The 18217-nt window shown below is 44.6% G+C and overlaps 4 protein-coding genes across 7 annotated transcripts; 2 read left to right on the plus strand and 2 right to left on the minus strand.

Annotated features, from left to right (window-relative positions):
- Positions 1 to 263: 263 nt before the first annotated feature.
- LOC135340839 (uncharacterized) lies at positions 264 to 6539 on the minus strand. Its single transcript, XM_064537247.1, has 17 exons — positions 6366 to 6539; positions 5823 to 6133; positions 5488 to 5583; positions 5237 to 5348; positions 4779 to 4903; positions 4570 to 4622; positions 4426 to 4498; positions 4261 to 4327; positions 3922 to 4041; positions 3360 to 3538; positions 2208 to 2475; positions 2078 to 2127; positions 1802 to 1905; positions 1667 to 1739; positions 1427 to 1501; positions 871 to 1076; positions 264 to 480 (listed from the first exon to the last, which is right to left on the minus strand). The coding sequence occupies exons 1-17, from the start codon at positions 6448 to 6450 to the stop codon at positions 378 to 380; spliced, it is 2100 nt and encodes a 699-aa protein (XP_064393317.1). The 5' UTR covers positions 6451 to 6539; the 3' UTR covers positions 264 to 377.
- Positions 6540 to 6577: 38 nt separating this feature from the next.
- On the minus strand, positions 6578 to 11622 carry LOC135340840 (zinc finger CCCH domain-containing protein 18-like). 3 transcript variants are annotated; one of them, XM_064537250.1, is made up of 14 exons: positions 11503 to 11581; positions 11256 to 11298; positions 10944 to 11147; positions 10686 to 10770; positions 10502 to 10609; positions 9944 to 10111; positions 9527 to 9703; positions 9179 to 9396; positions 8603 to 8734; positions 8413 to 8544; positions 7977 to 8128; positions 7553 to 7739; positions 7105 to 7491; positions 6578 to 6836 (listed from the first exon to the last, which is right to left on the minus strand). In XM_064537250.1, the coding sequence occupies exons 3-14, from the start codon at positions 11127 to 11129 to the stop codon at positions 6717 to 6719; spliced, it is 2052 nt and encodes a 683-aa protein (XP_064393320.1). In that variant the 5' UTR covers positions 11130 to 11147; positions 11256 to 11298; positions 11503 to 11581; the 3' UTR covers positions 6578 to 6716. The 3 variants fall into 3 exon arrangements, with proteins under 3 accessions (XP_064393320.1, XP_064393319.1, XP_064393318.1); XM_064537249.1 differs by having other exon boundaries at positions 11256 to 11323; XM_064537248.1 differs by lacking the exon at positions 11256 to 11298 and having other exon boundaries at positions 11503 to 11622.
- A 49-nt stretch (positions 11623 to 11671) lies between these two features.
- Positions 11672 to 14750, plus strand: LOC135340838 (uncharacterized). Of its 2 annotated transcripts, none has more exons than XM_064537245.1 (6): positions 11672 to 11767; positions 11859 to 12364; positions 12492 to 12649; positions 12711 to 12887; positions 13047 to 13197; positions 13322 to 14750. In XM_064537245.1, exons 2-6 carry the CDS (start codon positions 11863 to 11865, stop codon positions 14566 to 14568), a joined length of 2235 nt encoding a protein of 744 aa, XP_064393315.1. In that variant the 5' UTR covers positions 11672 to 11767; positions 11859 to 11862; the 3' UTR covers positions 14569 to 14750. The 2 variants fall into 2 exon arrangements, with proteins under 2 accessions (XP_064393315.1, XP_064393316.1); XM_064537246.1 differs by having other exon boundaries at positions 11690 to 11762; positions 11855 to 12364.
- A 971-nt stretch (positions 14751 to 15721) lies between these two features.
- Positions 15722 to 18153, plus strand: LOC135340852 (kelch domain-containing protein 2-like). The gene is made up of 6 exons (XM_064537264.1): positions 15722 to 15878; positions 16092 to 16590; positions 16657 to 16811; positions 16930 to 17115; positions 17516 to 17660; positions 17786 to 18153. Exons 2-6 carry the CDS (start codon positions 16356 to 16358, stop codon positions 17950 to 17952), a joined length of 888 nt encoding a protein of 295 aa, XP_064393334.1. The 5' UTR covers positions 15722 to 15878; positions 16092 to 16355; the 3' UTR covers positions 17953 to 18153.
- Positions 18154 to 18217: the final 64 nt, after the last annotated feature.

Genomic DNA, 18217 nt, shown 5'->3' on the forward strand with positions numbered 1-18217 from the left:
GCGGGTCAATGGAGGGATTGTTCAGTCGGAACAAGATGTTGCGAAGACGCCTCAATAGAACTGTATCTAGGGAACAATTCAATTACCGTCTGTGTGTGTAAGTGTGTGCTGTTTGTTCTTAATTGCATATACTTGTTTTAATTTTGTATTCCTATAATAACTCAACCGGCTACAGCGCTATATAGCTGCAGTAGGTACTCTTCACTAGCTATAACCCTCCTTCACTATAATAACCCCCTCCCCCATGCTATAATTATATAGTATACATGTACAATAATTATGTTTGATCTGTAATAATACAAAAAAAACTTATTATGATGACAGTGTACAATTAATTATGTGAACTGAGAGATTGAAAACGGCAATAGTCTTATAGATCAGTCATGTGCCTTGCCTCCCCACATCCCTGCCTTGGTGTGATGGTAGTGCACTAGGCCCGGGACTCGGGCCCGAAACACTTCATAACCCTTCGCCAGTGACCTGCACGGGGTGAGAGGAACATCAGTGAACAAGGAGATACTAATACAGTGCAGTAACGGCAGTACATATTTGAGACAGTATTATTATAATTATAATACATAATTATGTATGTACAAGCGATAAGTATTTGCCATAGAAACTTAACTTCAAGGCTCAGAGTGTACACGTGTGTATGTGATTTTTGTTATTATCAGACAGTAAAAAATATGGAAATTGTCTGGGTATAATTGGAACAGATCATTGATAGTACACGTGAAATGTCCGATAAATTAGTGACACTGTACAAAGTCAACAGAAGTAGGGAGGCTCTACAAATACATTGAAGCTTCCAGAGACAATTTCTATAGCCTTAGGGTGTGTACTACAGGACACGCCCCCTCTCAATCGTACCTGTCCAGGATGTCCCAGTCCTCTCCGCCCCACTTGTCCTTGTACTTGCGGAGGTTGAACCCTCCGAACACAGTCCAGTCGCTCTTGAACATGCCAAACATGCCGTAGGTAAGCGTCTCCCAGAATCCATTGTAGTTTATCTCCGTGAAGCCCTTGTTCAATCTGAAGAAGTACGGAGTGTACCCCATCTTTCCCTGAATAGTGTGCTGTGTGTGGGGAGTGTGATGTGTGTGTGGGGTGTGTGTGATGTGTGTGGCGAGTGTGGGCGAACAGAAATCATTGATTTAAACACATCCTTAAGTTCAAAGGCCTACAATGTAATTTATGTAAAATCCACAATAGCACTCAATTTAACAGGGCCAGTCAGAATTACCAGGCTTATATAGCCCATACTAAAGGTAGGCGAACTATCAAGTAGCTAAGGTATAGGTCAACTATCAAGTAGCTAAGGTAGGTGAACTATCAAGTAGCTAAGGTGAACTACTAGTAGCGCTCAGGGCCACCGTACCATACAACTTGTACATTGTAGTCTACCAGTGACACAGTTGGAACTTACTCGTCTGATGGCCTCGATGAACCCAGTAGGTAGGGTCAGGTGCATGTCAATGGTCATCACAATGCTATCAGGGTCCTGGGGGAGGGGGAACAGTAGCGAGGGAACTTGTAGCAGACATACATGCAGTTGATTCCTTAGAATAGGTAACTTTTAAATTTGTTGGGAATTTTGATCCTATGCTAATCAGTCACATAATTACAGCACATAGCAGTAAACATACAAAACAACGCATGTACTCACTGTAACGTAGTCTATGGCAGCCTGCAGTCCACCACTCCGGGAGAAACTGCCCGTCAAACTGATCACATGCCAACTAGAGGAGGTATTAAAATTGATACTAAAGAGTATGATGGCTAATTGTATTCCACGACTCACTTTTTAAAGGAGCTCTTGGACATGAGGTCCTCCACGTTGGCGTCCTCGCTGCCGTAGTCCGTCACTATCAGGTAGAACTGGTCATCTTTTGTTGCAGCGAAGATCTGTGTGTGTGTGTGTGTGTGTGTGTGTGTGTGTGCATGTGTGTGTGTGTGTGTGTGTGTGTGTGTGTGTGTGTGTGTGTGGTGTGTGTGGTGTGTGTGTGTGTGGGGTGGGACGTATTAATTATGTCAATCAACAGACGAATTACAATAAATATGACTGTGCAAAACTTACTTCTTCCATATTTTGCATGAGATGGTTGATCCAGTAGCTGAGATTCTTCACTGAAAAAACGAGAAAAATTAATAGCATCATCACTGTCTCCACACATGCAATATTGTCCCTAGCAACAAGCCCCACCCACCTGCCACTACGAGGTACACCTTCACGCCCCCTCGCCACTGGAAATTAGAAGTATGACACAATTTATCACTGCCAGCTTGAAGGTACACATATTCTGAGGTGTTGATGAGCTCCCGACGATTACTCAGCTCTATGACCAGCTCTAGTAGGAACCTGCTGCCATCTTTCTTGTTGACTGTCTCCTCCATGTTGACGAGCTGTGAGACCTGCCCCTTGTGTGCGCTCTTGTTGAGGGCTTCCCTGTATAGTCGCACCACCTGATCCACTTTCTGTGTGGGAAGAAGAGTATAGCGTGCTATTGCGTGTAAATCAACTAGGGATGTAGTTTATGTATCATGAGCATGAGGTATCTCTAGCCTCCTTCACCGGCCTTCATAGGAAAGAAGGCCTGCTATCGACTGCTTGCGCATGCGCCAAATTATTGGATATTTTTTCCCGTAAAATTTCCTATAATACTGGATTCATCAGAGAAAATATCTTAAAAGTCATACACAGAGCTATATAGCTAGCTAGCTAGAGACAGATCTGTGTAGGTTTGTTGTACTGCTATTTTCTTCTGATAGAATCAGTATAGTAGACTTTCACTAAAGATAGTGTTAAATGGGCGTGGCCTGTCCATATATAGGCTCTTGTCAGCTTTCACTCCTTTCAGACGATCGTCATCCACACTGTTGCAGGCTGTGAGTCTTTTGTTAACATAGCAGGCTAAGGGTAGCTATCAGAGAATGCTATCCGATGGGCTAGAAACCTTCAATCGAACTTTCTATCTACTTCCTTCAATCCACTTCCCTTCGTTGTGATGTCATAGTTTTACTGAGAATATACGATGTTATCCAAAGTCCCCAGATACCGGGGGGATATTAGCGCATGCGCAAGCAGTCGATACCAGGCCCACTTCCTTAAGTGAAGTGGGAAGTGCGGCCTGGGAGGCCGCACTTCCCATTCCATTCCATCGAGGCTAGAGGTATCTCTAGATCCCACTTTTCATTGGCTAACTAGAGCTAGCAACATTACTATACCATCGTCTGTATTCCAGTCTATAGTTAGCGGGAACACAGCTCATAGTCCTGCTAACATAAACATGGGATCTAAATGTATAAATAAGAGTTAAAAGGTTCTCCTCCAAATTCACTACATTATTCACAATCCTCACCCCCTGTTCAATGACTGGGTTGCCCTTGTCGTCAGCGTGCCAGTTCTTGAACCAAGTGTCGTCCTTCGGGTAGACCATTGACCCTTGAACCTGGCTGACCCCTGTGTATGCCTTCACCCGGTGAGGGTATGCATACTGTGCACTGAACTCACACTGCGGTAGCACCTCAAAGTCAGAAACTATGGGAGAAGGGGAGAGGGTGTGTGTGTATGAAGAAGACAACCTGTCTCTATAATTTGTAGTGAACTTACATTCTACTGTAAAAAATGCATTCACATTATATCGTATAGCGGGTATATTTCGAGAATATAAATGTTAGCGGTTTTCGCTGATTAAGCACGTACCACGAACATTTATACCCACGAATTTAATATCGCCTGCATGCATGCTGCAGAAAACTGCTATTCAATGAAAATTAAATCCGCGAAAACCTTTCTAACAGTCATTCTGCGAAACGGTACATGTACATGTATGCAATGTTAGCTAGCCTGCAATAGGCAATCTAAATTCAAATTAAATCTACGTAGGGGTTTTCAAAGTTGGTAGCTATACATGTACTTACTGGGGTAGATGATATTTCCGACGTAGTAAGCTCTGTGGTGGGTCTGTAGGTGACTGCTCTGCAGGGGGTCTTGTAGTATCCTAGCAACCTCTCCCTTCATCACTTTACCCTCGCTAGTCACTGCAGTGGGTGAGATCATGTGCACAAACACGTATGGTCAGCATTGGACAGAAAAATTAACAGTGGCTGTAATAAAGAGATGGCCTAGCTGCTAACACAGGTCCAAATACATGCTATGGAGACTTTGGGTCCATTAACACAGCTGTAATAAAGAGGGTGGCCTGCTTATACACAATGAGACAGGTTTCAAGCTGCTCAAGGAGAGTGTGTGCTCCTCACCTTGTACAGCCATCGCCATGTTGGCACTGGGTATTGGAACAAACTCTTTGTGGCCAGGAGGTTTCCACTAGGAGGAACAAAGAAAGACAAGAGGTTAGTTTATCCTGCTTACATGCACGCACAGTACAACTATCTAAAGAGTGTACTAGCTGTAATGTAGCATACCAAGAGGTCAACGATGGCCATTCCTTCGTACGCCTTCATGAAGTACTCGAAATAGTGAACAGTCCCTGTGAACCTGGTGTGTGTGTGTGGGCGTGTGGTGTGTGTGTGTGGTGTCCCCACACAATGCGTGTGTATGTATCTCACTTGTACTCAGCTTCCTTGTTGAGAGTTGTTGCCTTCCTTTCTGTTGGTCTAGTCTGTTCATGTGTGTGCATGAGAGGTACGCTGTACATTAAACAAGTTCACCTAACGAAATAATTATGAACAAAAACTCTCTGTATAGGACACTATGCTCAAAAGGAAATGGCATGACTTCACATAGCCTCAAGGTGTACTGACTATCACAGCCTCACCAGGTCATCATACTCAAGCAACAGGCACTTCCGTGTGTCCAGTGGACTGGGGCCGAGACTAATCCACAGCTCAACCGTTGCTGCAGCTGTTAGCTTGTCCATTATAAACTTGAACCGGTACACACCTGAAGAATAAGAATAATTACACAGTCATTGCATCACCAGATACACACAGTCACAGGTTCCATCCAACCCAGTTAGCCCTGTGCTTACTACCCCTTTCCAAACACACACACAGTGGAACAAAGAATGTTTGATCTCACACACAGTGGTACTACATGTAGTGTGTCAGTAGCTAGGTACTCATGTGCACAAGATTTTGGAGGAAGTGGGGGGCTACTTTCAAATCCAAAATCTAACAAATTTGCTTCTTTTATAGCCAACAGAGACCTATGAGGGTGGTTGTTTTGTCTAGAGGTGATTAATACCACCACCACCATGGACCAGTGTGCACTCACCTGGTTTAGGAGGGAGGAAGTAGCCATACACCTTGTGACTGTATCGTCCTGTGGCAGAGTCTGGGGAGTCGTCATGGAAATCAATATGGAGCTGTTCAAGAGTCTTCCTCTCCTGCATGAAGAAAATAACATTTAATGTACTTTTGGCTACGAATTATATTAGGTACAGAAAACCCATTGAAATGCATCTATGAAAGTGAAACCAAACATGCAAGTAAAGTTACATACACATGTTGGTAAAGTAAACTCACGTCTGGATGATTAGGGAAGTATTTGTATATCCGCAGGTCGTCTACATAGTAGCCAACTACGTTCCACCAGAGGTCATAGTTCACTCGGCCAACCATCTGTGTACAGAGAGCGCAGTCAGCTTAGCAACACACAATACACAAGACAATCCATCAACTAATACACACTTACATACACATGTTGGTGATTGACATGTGGTGTGACAGACACATAAGTAGCATACCAACCAACACACAAGAGCACCAACACGTGGAGGAAGCTATTTGGTCAGTATAGAAATACTACACGCCTTAACTGCATAATTAACACTTGGCTGTAACCACTGGCAAACTGGCACCTTTTGCTCCTGCAACTGCAATGACAAGTCCTTGCTATCCACATGGTCCGGTACAGGGATCTCCAAATCATCGTTACTGCCTTCAACATTCGACTCACCTAAAGCCGAGTCGTCACGGCTACCGCTTTCGAACGGCTTGTTAATTACAGGGACTGACCCCACAATTCTATTAGGGGGCTCTTCTTTGATGCTGGGGACAAAAGGGGGTGGGGCTACATTCAGTATTGGGTTAATGTGTATCTTGGGGAGATGTCTCTCGAGCCCAACATCTGTGTTCATGGGCACCAGCACTGCAGGGGGTCCTCTGCTATCTATGCAGGGGGGAAATGATTAAAACATTATTATTGCACAATTTTGCGTATTGACTACATGTACAAACGTATCATTGCACCTTGAAGAAACATATGAAACGAGACTGTTGATTCGTGACTAGAGATCTATAATACTACTTATGCTCAGATTCTGTAATTACACGTTTTACAAAGACCAAATTCAACTCAACATTGTATTTGTCATCCCCTGTACTGTAGAGGTTCCACTCACTTTTGATGGTGAAGAATATGCTTGAGAATATGATGATCGACACTGCTATCAGTCCAAAGGTCCGGGCGTTAAACCTATTGCTCATCTTGTGTGGCTAGCTTGAGCTTATAGCCAGCTGCTACAACATACAATGTTATTTGCGTTCAGATTCAGATTAGGTAAAGATCGTCATGTTAAACTGATTGATAAGCTCATTTTGCAAATGGAATAAATGATCTTTACCAAATCGATAAAGCAGCAGTGCAAAAAATTTATAATTAACAATAAATTACATTATTGTACATGTATAGAGACATGAGATATGTCTGAAATTGAGAATTTATACACCAGAGAAAATTGTAATACCCTAAACTAGTGTGAGCGTTTCTTTGATTTCTTCTTCTCAATGACTTTATTTATAGCCTCCAATTCCTTTATTAGCTTCTCTTTGTGTGAGAGTGGTGGTTTCTCACCAACACTTGACTTGCTCTTCTGCAGGGAGAGGGGACAATAGATGAAAACACTTCATATACAAGAACTACACGTGTTATGAGTTCCTTGGGTTATCACAGAATACTGTAATGTATGATGTTATACAGGTACACGTTGCAAGGCACAATATCTCTGTTGATGCTAAATGCTCACTTGATGGCAAGTGACAAATCACCATAATTATGCCCAACACCCAACACCCACCCCCCCACACGCACACCCCCACACCCCCCCCCACACACACCCACACACACACACACCCACACACCTTGCTTTTCTTTCGTCTGCTCTTCTCCTCCTCACTGGACCCACTCTCTGGATTGGCCGGAGGTGTGGGACTGCCACTAGCATCTTCTGAGCTCCTTCGTCCCTCGTTAAAGGGGTGTGGCCATCTCCGAGGGTCCCAGGGCTGACGGTGAATGGGGACATGGTCATCATGATGAGGATGGCGGTCTCCACCACGTCTGTGTCTACGTGAATCCTCGTACTCCATTCGTTTGCTGATGTCCCGTCCAAACTGGTCCTTCTTAGGGGAGACGTGTGGTGGGCGTATCACAGGTGGGAGGTCGTACGGATGGGGGGGCATGTGTGGAGGGTAGTGTGGTGGGGGGTAGAAATCATTCCTCATTCCATACCCCCTCGGAACAGGGGGAGGCTGAAGAGAGAAGAAAAAGAGTTACTGAAAGCTGAACGCTATAATACAAGCACACACTCACTGGAGATAAGGAACTCAGGTGATGAGAGTGTTTGATCTTCTTTCTCTTTCTCTTTGTTTCCTCGTCTGAGCTGTCTCCTTCCTTGTACTTCTTCTTTTTCTTTTTACTTCCATCCTTTTTCTTTTTCTTTTCTACCTCACTCTCAGAGATGCTTTCAGAAGAGTCTGACTGTTTTTTGGTCTTCTTACTAAAGGAAAACAAATGACAAAATTAATGGTCCTCACGTACTATAAATTTAAAGCCACTAATGATGCTAGTGTACACCTACAGTACAGGACAGTACTAGCTAGTGCATGCACGTGATTAATACAGCACCAGGCTTTCGAAATGTTACAAGGGGACAAAAGCTTAGAAGGAGCTCTTTCAGGAGGGCTGGTGATTAGCTCTCAACTTTGGACAGTACCCAGACACACACTTCACTCACACTTTCTTCTTCTTTTTTCTACTGCTCTTGTTTCCACTGTCAGAGTCTGAGACCTCTGCCTCCTTCTTTTGTCTGCTGCTGCTCACTTTAGACCTCTTCCTGGGACTAGCCTCCCCCTCATCACTGTCTGAGCTGTGTCCACTCGTGCTCGCCTGACGGGGTGGGGTGAAAACATAGTATCAGTATGCACATACTGTGTACAGTTGAGAAAACATACCGGTAAACAGAATGCTAATGCTACATACATGTAGACTAGATGTAACTTTGTGATTTCAACAAGAGAGGGTAATGTACATGTATGCATGAAACAATGAAGCTGCTATACAGAGACTGTTACATACCTAGATTAAAGGATTTGTCAAGGTTCCAAATGTACAATTTCAACAAAATAATAATGCCAGTTTTTGGACTATAAATAGCTTCCTTAGACACTCACCTTTCTTCGTTTTTTCTTTCCCTTCTTGACGTCCCTAGCCCAGGGGTCAGTCCAATCATCTGCCCCCCCTCTCTGAGATCGCTGTCTCCTCTCACGCTCACTGTCTGAGTCACCCTCTCTGCCACGCCGCACCTAATGTCATGTGATGAGATCATGTGATTAGGCCAACAAGTCATATGATGACACCTACCCTGATCCTGTCTCGGAGGTCCCCCTCTGGTCTCCCACCACCCTCCTCGTCACTGCTCCAATCACGAGTCACTGTCCTCAATCTCATCCAACCATCAGTTTCCTCCGTCACCTCAGCCATCTTCTCATTCTTCTACAAGAGGGGAGAGGGAGGTGTTTTATATAAGTGGTACACTACAGAGAGTATATAAACTGAATTATGATTCAAGCAGCAATGAACAACACAGATATTTATAACAAGCTGTGTGTACAAGAAATCCTGATTATCGACCAGGGAAAATATCTACGTGTAAGGAGGCATAGTTTTTGTTGGTCCAATTTTTACGATTTTCTGAAAGCTTAAAATGAGCTTGTTAAAATGGTGTCTTAAAACCAACGGCCTGTTTTGACAAAATACCGTGGCTATAGCCCATGGTCTTTTTCCACAAATAGGAAATTATGGCCTGTTCCAAATTTGAGCATACTATCTGATAAAGCTCCTTCAAAGCTGTTGAAATTGGACCATCATAACTCTATATAAGGAGCCGACTCCAATACTCTACAAATGCAGCTAGGCTCAGTCTATTGCTCCACTCACTCTGCCCCCGTCCCTGCCAGGGAATGGTGGGTATGGTGGTCGTCCTCTCTCCATACCTCCACGGTTCATGGGGTCAAAAGGTCGGCCCATATCACGAGAGTGCATGGGTCCAAAGGGTACGTGCATGGGGTGATGCATCCCAAAGCCCCCTCGGCCGTGAGGGGGGTGGGGCATATGACCCCTCGGGTCCATGTGTGGGGGAAGGTCTCGAGGATGACCTGATAAGTATATATAGCAAGATGCTGTATTTACAAATCATGCATATTAAAATTTACTCAGCTTTCATGCCTTCACCGTGCAATACTACTTAGGCTCAACATGCAACGATACTATGTACATTATACATACCCATTGGTCTCGGCCCTGGCATGAAGTGTGGAGGGGGAAATCCCCTGGGAATTCCCCACGGCCCATCAGGGGGTCCCCCACGGAAATCCTCCATACCCCCCAGTCTGTCTGGCCTATCGTTCAGAGCTGCTGGATTCTCGTGAAGGAAGCGACAATTGCCACCCCAGTTACACTTGCCTGAGGGGAAGAATGGGCAGGGATAAGTGATAAAGACTCACAGTTTCACACGTGTACAATTAGGCCCACAGAAGTTAGCAACTTCCACAAATAATTATCACAGCCACATAACTCTTAGGACTATAGCCTCCTACACACAGGCCTCTTCAGATAACAATTATATAAGAAGCACAAGCTAATATGTACATGTACAAGCAAATTCATACAGTGTCAGAGTCACCACACTAGTGTATCACTCACCTCCCAGAAAGTGTCTACACAATGTCGGTACTTTCTCTGAGCCCTCTCCTCCGCTACGGTGCCTCTCCCTCCCCTTGCCACGCCCACTTCCCTCGTCAGAACTAGAGTCTCTCCCCCGGGGGGACTGAGAGGGGGCCATCACTGGAGAACCCTTGTCCAGACCTTTACCTGTGGAACAGAGAGATATCAATCACAATCAAGGAATGTATATATAGCTACATATACAGAGGATTTCAGGTTGGTTGGCACAAGTTAAAAGTTGAAGTGCACTCAACCATGACCACACAGTGTGTGTTTCTCCCTACTAATGCAATTAGCGGTCATGGTTGACTGCACTTCAACTTTTAACTTCTGCCAACCAAAGTGAAATACTCTGTACACTGTATGTACACAACAGTCACAATTCTATTTTCAATTCATGGTCAGCATACATGCATAGAATTTCAAACACGCCTAAAATTAGCCTTAGGGAGACTTACCACAACCTCAAGTTTGGGGGGTGATTAAATTCCATTCATACACACATTACACACAGTAGAGACTGAGTGTTTCTCTCACCTGTGGTGGTGGTGGTGTTTGTGTCCTGATTGGACTCTGGTACTGAATGCGTGTCTGTGGTAGTGGGCGGAGCAGTGGGTGTGGCTTCATTGCCACCATCATCAGACTCTGCATGAAGGGGGGGGTACATGTGTAATCACCACGTGCATGTATACGTAGGGAGCAAATAAATTTCCTTGCCTACCTTTAATCTCCCCCTCCTCGTCCGAGGTCACTTCTCCTTCTTCTATATCCTCCGCTAGAGGAACTTTGACCTCCTCCTCCGGACCCTGTACCACAACAGATGTAGTAAAACACGCACACATGCTACACAATTAGCCAAAGTAGCGTTTATAAGAAGACAACAACATCAAAGAGGCTCCTTCAGTATCAATATCCCACACACACAGTCACGTCACGATCACATGATCACATGACCACGTGTACACTCTACCAAATGTACCTCATTCTCCATGAGCTCGTCATAGTCTAGTTCACCCTCGTCAGGATAACGAAACTCCTCTTCTTTTTCCTGACCTTTGACCTCCTCTTGGTCACTGTCGAGCAGACCCTCGTCAGACTCATTGAGGTCATCGACGGGGATTCCCCCTTCAACCGCCCCCGACCCATTCACCTCGTCTGTTGACATCTTCTGGAGACTGGCAATCTGCAAAAAGTTAACACCAACAAAACGATGTTTATTATGGGTCAATAATAATTTAATATAACGAAGCTGAAAATACTAAATACATACTATGTTCAGCTAGATAGATACCTTTAGAGGCAAGAGTTAACAGCCAGGCTTTGCCTGTCTTGGTCTTGTGGGATAGATAGATATTTAGACTAGTGTACAGTAGAATCATTGTTACAGCAATAGACTTTATACTCTAGCTAGCTATCTCTGAACTGTGTGGATAGACCAACTCAACTGTCTAGGATACAGCTAAGATACTTTACGTGGCACGGTAGAACAGTAAAGACTTCATTCATAGCTAGCTAACTGTATAGGGAGAGTAGCTTACACTGTTCTTGTGAGGGCCACTTTGTTGTGAGGGCCAAGAGAGAGACAATAATTGATTGGGTGGGCGTGGTTGATTTGTGAGACCCGACCCAACCTATATAAGCTAAAGGGGGGTGTGGGGATCTAAGCCCACCAAAGGCTAAGTCTCAGCCTCGAGGGCAACGTTTGCGCATGCGCACTAGTATGTAAATGACAGTCTCCATGTGATTTTGCCTGACACCACCTCCAAAACCCTGTGTTGAATAAGCCTAGTATAAAAAAAGCAGGTATATAACCATAGGCATAGGGTATACAGTAAAAAGTACCAGTTAAACATAATTATACTGACATTCACAAATTACATTCTCACTCCTGCAGACAAATGCAAGCTCGGCTTCGCTCTTTTCTTGGTCGACCACTAGTTGAACCATCAGTTGAACCACCGATTGAACCACCTCCATGTTTCAGTCCATTCTCTACTGCAGCCGACGGTCGCCATTACATATGGAGGGGGAGGGGTCCAAAATGGGGATCTAACATCATTGCTGTGTATGATCCAAGCACTGAGCTGTGGAGCCTCCTGCCCACCACTGGACCTCTACCCCCTGGAGAGTCGGGTGGTTGCTCTGTTTGTTTAGGTCGTTACCTGTACACCTTTGGTGGTTATGATGCGTCTTCATCCTCTGATCCGTACAACAATGACATGAGCAAGCTTGATCTGGACACTCTCCAGTGGACCAAAGTTCAAACCTCTGGTAGTCAGCCTATGAAAAAGGCTGGCTGTGGACTTGTCCGTGTGAATGAAAGAACTCTGTGCTGCTTTGGAGGAGACGGTGGTGTTGAGGGCCACACAAACGAATTCCATTTCCTTGACACACAAAGTGGTAAAAGTTTGTGCATACAAGAGAGTATCTAGCTAATGGTGGACAGACCTCACTCACATGCATAGGTTCATCTCAATCATACTAACATTGTACAATTCTCTTTCTAAATTGCTAACTCCCACTCCAGGTGTCTGGTGGTCCCCTGAGCTCAGAGGAGAGAGACCTCCTCCCTGTACTAACTTCACCTTCACCATGGTGGACCAGCACAGGGCAGTCTTCTTTGGAGGGTACCAATCTGGCCGTGATATGGTCAATGATATATATCTCTTTGACTTTAGGACCATGGTGAGTTGGAATTAGTACTGCCACATTGAAATGCACAATACTGTGTGTTCACTGTGTGTAGGAGGTCACTAAGGTGAAGCCAGTACAGGGGCCAGTGGGGAGGTCACGCCATGCTGCCTGTTGTCTCAACTATGGCCAGGACCACCCTCAACTACTGGTGTACGGAGGACTGGAGAAAGGCAACAATGTACTGGGGGACATGTGGATACTTGGTGTCGACACTGTCAAGTGGACAGAGGTGAGTCTTGTCTTATATTATGAACTGTTAGTGTACGGGCAATCAGGAGTTACGTTTACAAGTAAATAACTAGGTTACCATGTTTATATGTTCACGCACCGATATACTGTATTATTTTTATCAGAATACGCAAAAAATGTAATTTTTGTGACTCTGTAGGTGACACCTCCTGAGTCAACGTCACCACGTTGCAAGCTCTCCACCACTGCCACCAGTCTGGAACCAGGACTGACTGAGGTCCTCGTATTTGGGGGTCGTTGGGAGAGTTGGAGGGGAAGTACAATTGCTGAGACAACCATACTGAGATTTGGTGAGCAGCTATTAGTACATGCAGCGAGAGAAGAGTAGTAGAGAAGTACACACAATACATACGTCAATATCTCTGAATGCATATACTGTTACATATAATTATTATTCCTTAATCCCCCCCACAGAATTGACTAGACCCTCAGTGTCTGTTGCTGAACCCTCGGCTGGGAAGTGGGCTCTCGTGGATGTGGCCCACAACGACACTAGAGGCTCCGCCCAGCGACTGAGTGAGAAGAGGATCAGACAAGCAACTGCTCGTGCCTTATTAGTCAGTGAGACCAGATATCAATCTTCTCAAGACCGGGTGAGGGCTCTGGAACAACAGTTACGAGCAGCAGAGCAGAGAGAGCACGACACTCAACGTTACCACCAAATACAGTTGCAAGAGAAAGATCGAGAATTGGCCGAGGCCAGCCGTTGCCATGGAGATGCTGAGGAAAGAGCACAACTAGCAGAACAAAGAGAGCACGCTACACAATTAGTGAAAGATCGTGAATTGGCTGAGGGGAACAGAAGAGAAGCTGACCTGTCTGCTCAAATCACAGCTCTCAGGAGGGAGTTAGAAGGCAAGACGAAAGAGTTGTCAGCACACAACACAGAGGTGTGGAGGATTCCGGCCAACAGAGTGAACACGATGAGAACGATTGGTACTGGAGGATGGGGAGAGGTGCTGGAGGGAACAGTGAGCGTGGCCGTCAAGCGACTCTTTGCTGCCATTGTCAACCAACGCAATCTGGAGAGACTCCAGAGAGAAATGATGCTCTTGGCTGAAGTACGACACCCCAACCTGGTGCAGTTCATTGGGGCAGTGTTTGACCAGTCCCCTCCTCTCATCATCACCGAGCTTCTTGACATGAATCTCCGACAAGCGTACGAGCAAAAGCAACTGGACCAAGGAAACCGCCTTTCGATCTTCATGGACATTGCCCGGGCTTTGAACTACCTGCACCAGCGCTACGATCCCATCATCCACCGTGATGTGAGTGCTCCCAACGTTCTCCTCCAGCGAATGCCCAACCACCAGTGGAAGGGGAAGGTCTCTGACCTGGGCTCAGCCAACTTCCTGCAGCATGCTCATACGATGGGAGAGGGGGCCATAATCTACTCCCCTCCTGAAGTCATGCCTCAACCGCTTGTACGACCTCCTCCACAAACTGTCAAGATTGACGTGTACAGCTACGGCATTGTGTTGGCTGAAGTGACTGCCAGTCGATTTCCGAGTCAAGACAATTTCCCTGAGATGTTTGAGAGAATCAAGAGAGAGCGTCCTGCAGTGTACGAGCTGATACTCGGCTGTATTGAGAGAGAGCCCAGCCATCGACCCAGCATGGCACAGGTGATGGAGGAACTGAACAAAATAGCACCCTTTTAACTATGAACAATGTGAACACTTATCTAGTACCTTCTTTTTTATATTGATTTGCTGCAACATGCATTTTTATTGTGGATATGTGCATTTAGAATATACTTGGTGAATTTTAAAATTAAGTTTGGCTTTGACTTTTGTGTAATTAGTGTGTTTGCACTCTCCTATTATGATGATGATGAATTTTATCTTATATATAGCTAATGGTTCAAAAACAAAAAGTAAAAGAGAAGTATATAAGGAAGGAGAGAGCTCAGACGAGGACTGAAATAGAAACACTCTTATACCACCTGCATGGGCTTCCTTGCTAGTGGCCAACCCAGAGAGTGGGACCAGTGAGGAGAAGAATTAGAGCAGTACTGTCACCATGCAGGTGAGTACAATGTAGGTGATTGGTAGCTTGTAGGGGGACTTTTAAGAAGAGTGTATACGTACGATACAAGATGTAGCTAGTTAATAGTGTGTCCCAGCCTTACAAGCTGAGGGAACGTAAGTTAGGAATATAGGTACTTTTGATATGGCAGGTTAATGTGTGTATAGTCTTGTGGCTAACAGTGGTTTTGTTGTGTGGGCAGTATAGACACATTGAGGCTTTACTAATCCTTACAATCTACTGAAAGTAGTAGTATGCATGGTTACAATGTGCGTATGTGCGTGTGTGCGTGTGTGCGTGTGTGTGTGTGTGTGTGTGTGTGTGTGTGTGTGTGTGTGTGTGTGTTTTAGTGTGTGTACTGGTGCAGGCTGTGTCCATGGTCTGGAGGGTGAGGGGATGCCAGTGTTCAGGAGGCCTGATGTCAAGGGCATGCAACCTATATATGTTCAGTTCACCATCCAATTCCCTGACTCTGGTTTCCTGGAGGAGAGTCAACTTATGGTAGCTAAGTGGAACCTCTGAATAACGAACAAGTTGGTACAGCTAGCTAGGAGGTTTTATCTGTTATTCGGAGATCTAAGGGAGGGCTAGACTGTAATCAGCTGACTAGAAAGCCCTATAATTATACATCCTGTTTAATTTCCCGGACTATACATATATACATCCTGGTTAATATCAATTTCCTGCGCCTCATGGATATATTATACTTCCTCTGCTATTGTGACCATATCCTGGGTGATATCAAGAGTTCATGTATACTGTTGTTGACAGGCCATGTATTGCAGTATACTATCTTTCGACGTAATTATGCATCCTGTTTTCCCAGTATTTATGCATGACACTCTTTTCATTTATATTTTATTCCTGATGATTTGTAGCACTCACAACGAAGCTTAGACTCTATACTAGACTGAAGTGTGTCAGAGTGTGTACAACCAACTGTGTAAGTCTTAATTACAATAACACAAACCATGCAGATGTATAGAGCCGCAGAACGTGGCATATATATATATAGCTCAATCTGTATACTGCTCACATGCACACAATTTGTCTGCATGCATGCATGGTTAACTTAATTAAAGTGTTGCGAGTGTATATATAGATTCTATACTGTACATAACATGCACACACTGCATGTCCTCACTCCTGCATGCAGGTAATGGATGCTCCCATTGAACCATCACCTCGTTAGGGTCAATGCTCTGCTGTAGCTGACGGACACCATTACGTGTGGAGGGGGATTGGTCCAGGGCTGGGGTCTAACATCATTGCTGTGTGTGATCCAAGTACTGAGCTGTGGAGCCTCTTGGCCACTACTGGACCTCTACCCTATGGAGAGTATGGCGGTCGCTCTGTTTGTGTAAGTCGTTGCCTGTACACCTTTGGTGGTCATGATGGGTCTTCTTTTTTCTACAATGACATGGGCAAGCTTGATTTAGACACTCTCCAGTGGACTGAATTTCAATCCTCTGGTAGTCAGCCTATGAAAAAAATTTGCTGTGGACTTGTCCGTGTGAATGAAAAAACTCTGTGCTGCTTTGGAGGATATTGTATTGAGGGCCCCACACAACCAGGAGCAACATTCACCAGAAACACACGATTTACTGATGGACGTGGATGGACAAATGAAATCCAATTCTTTAATATAGAAAATGGTAATGCTATCCCTCCTGATTTATACTACTACCCCTTTGTTATTTTATAGTTGACCCTATCTCCAGGTGTATGGTCGTCCCCTGAGCTCAGAGGAGAGAGACCTCCCTGCGCTAACTTCACCTTAACCATGGTGGACCAGCATAGGGCAGTCCTCTTTGGAGGGAGCCAACCTGAACGTAATGGGGTCAATGATGTCTACCTTTTCAATTTCAGGGACATGGTAAGTTGATAAGATTTCTGTGTTTCAGGCTTTGCGTGATAATTTTCGAATCAAATTCAGTACCTACTTTACCTGCATATAGCTATGATGTTTGTTCACTGTACTTGTGTATATATAGGAGGTCACTAAGGTGAAGCCAGTAGAGGGAGAGCCATGGCCAGTGGGGAGGAGATATCATGCTGCCTGTTGTCTCAACTATGACCAGGACCATCCTCAACTTCTGGTGCACAGAGGAGAAAGTGTGGACGACAAAGTACTGGGGGACATGTGGATATTTAACGTTGAAACTGGCAAGTGGACAGAGGTGAGGGTGGTGATTTTTAGACCACCTATATACGCAGCATTAACTGTTTCAACCTGGGGCTATATAATAGTATACATGCATGCATGTCTGACTAATGTGTGGGTGTGTGCTAGTATACTCTGTACCAGTGCATGTATATACCGTATAACTAGAATATTTTGCAGATGAAAAACTTTTGTGAATGAGCCAAATCAGCAGAAATGTTGACCCTTTGCGATCTAACTATTGCGTTCTGGCAAAGATCGTGTGTATTTACTAGTAATAATTTAGGTTTGCGGATTTATTGTTGCGAATGAATCAACCATCGCAAAGTTCGCAAATTAATGTTTGAAAACATTCTAGTAATACGGTACATACATATTAAAAGTCATTGCCTGTTTTGTACTTTTTATATCTCCAGCTGGTAACACCTGAGTCAGTGAAACCACGTTACTTCCACTCCATCACTGCCACCAGTCTGGGACTAGGACTCACTGAGGTCCTCGTGTTTGGAGGCCGATTGGAAAATCATAGGACAGTTGATGAAACCACCATACTGAGATTTGGTTAGCATGCAGCTACTGTTGGATATAGACAAGTATAATTATATGCACCGTATTTTTTATACTATACAATGACTCTGAATGCATAATATTATACTGTTACATTTGTTCCTTAATCCCCCCTACAGAGTTGACTGGACCCTCAGCGTCTGTTGCTGGACCCTCGGCTGAGAAGTGGGCTCTCGTGGATGTGGCCAACAACGACACTAGAGGCTCCGCCCAGCGACTGAGTGAGAAGAGGATCAGACAAGCAACTGCTCGTGCCTCATCAGTCAGTGAGACCAGCGACCACTAGAGAAAGGCTTTCATTGTGTATATAATTATAGCAACATAATCTTTTTATGATACTTTATTTTATATATACCCATGCAGCAGGGGTCAGCTATGCATGTGCATTTTAACGATTTGGCGTTGGTTTTTGTAAGTGTATACTTGTGTGTTTGCGTGTTTGCACTCTCCAATTATGATGATTACTCAGTCATTTTACCTTTCACAATTATGATGAGTGGTGGCAAACGTTATTTACATAATAGAAAACTAGCGGTAGTGATACAATGCAT

This window comes from Halichondria panicea, chromosome 9 (genome assembly GCF_963675165.1).
Source record: "Halichondria panicea chromosome 9, odHalPani1.1, whole genome shotgun sequence".
In the NCBI taxonomy this organism is placed as follows: domain Eukaryota; kingdom Metazoa; phylum Porifera; class Demospongiae; order Suberitida; family Halichondriidae; genus Halichondria; species Halichondria panicea.

Coding starts and splice junctions, on each gene's coding strand:
- LOC135340838 (XM_064537245.1), top strand. CDS start 11,863: ATGCAAGCTCGGCTTCGCTCTTTTCTTGGTCGACCACTAGTTGAACCA. Junction 12,650..12,710: donor TCTTTGACTTTAGGACCATG/GTGAGTTGGAAT, acceptor CACTGTGTGTAG/GAGGTCACTAAGGTGAAGCC. Junction 12,888..13,046: donor ACACTGTCAAGTGGACAGAG/GTGAGTCTTGTC, acceptor GTGACTCTGTAG/GTGACACCTCCTGAGTCAAC.
- LOC135340840 (XM_064537248.1), bottom strand. CDS start 11,129: ATGTCAACAGACGAGGTGAATGGGTCGGGGGCGGTTGAAGGGGGAATC. Junction 8,545..8,602: donor ACCTCCGAGACAGGATCAGG/GTAGGTGTCATC, acceptor ACATGACATTAG/GTGCGGCGTGGCAGAGAGGG. Junction 8,129..8,412: donor GAAAGAAAAAACGAAGAAAG/GTGAGTGTCTAA, acceptor CCACCCCGTCAG/GCGAGCACGAGTGGACACAG.
- LOC135340839 (XM_064537247.1), bottom strand. CDS start 6,450: ATGAGCAATAGGTTTAACGCCCGGACCTTTGGACTGATAGCAGTGTCG. Junction 5,349..5,487: donor ACTTCCCTAATCATCCAGAC/GTGAGTTTACTT, acceptor TTCTTCATGCAG/GAGAGGAAGACTCTTGAACA. Junction 4,499..4,569: donor AACAAGGAAGCTGAGTACAA/GTGAGATACATA, acceptor CACACACACCAG/GTTCACAGGGACTGTTCACT.
- LOC135340852 (XM_064537264.1), top strand. CDS start 16,356: ATGGGCAAGCTTGATTTAGACACTCTCCAGTGGACTGAATTTCAATCC. Junction 16,812..16,929: donor TTTTCAATTTCAGGGACATG/GTAAGTTGATAA, acceptor GTGTATATATAG/GAGGTCACTAAGGTGAAGCC. Junction 17,661..17,785: donor AACCACCATACTGAGATTTG/GTTAGCATGCAG, acceptor TCCCCCCTACAG/AGTTGACTGGACCCTCAGCG.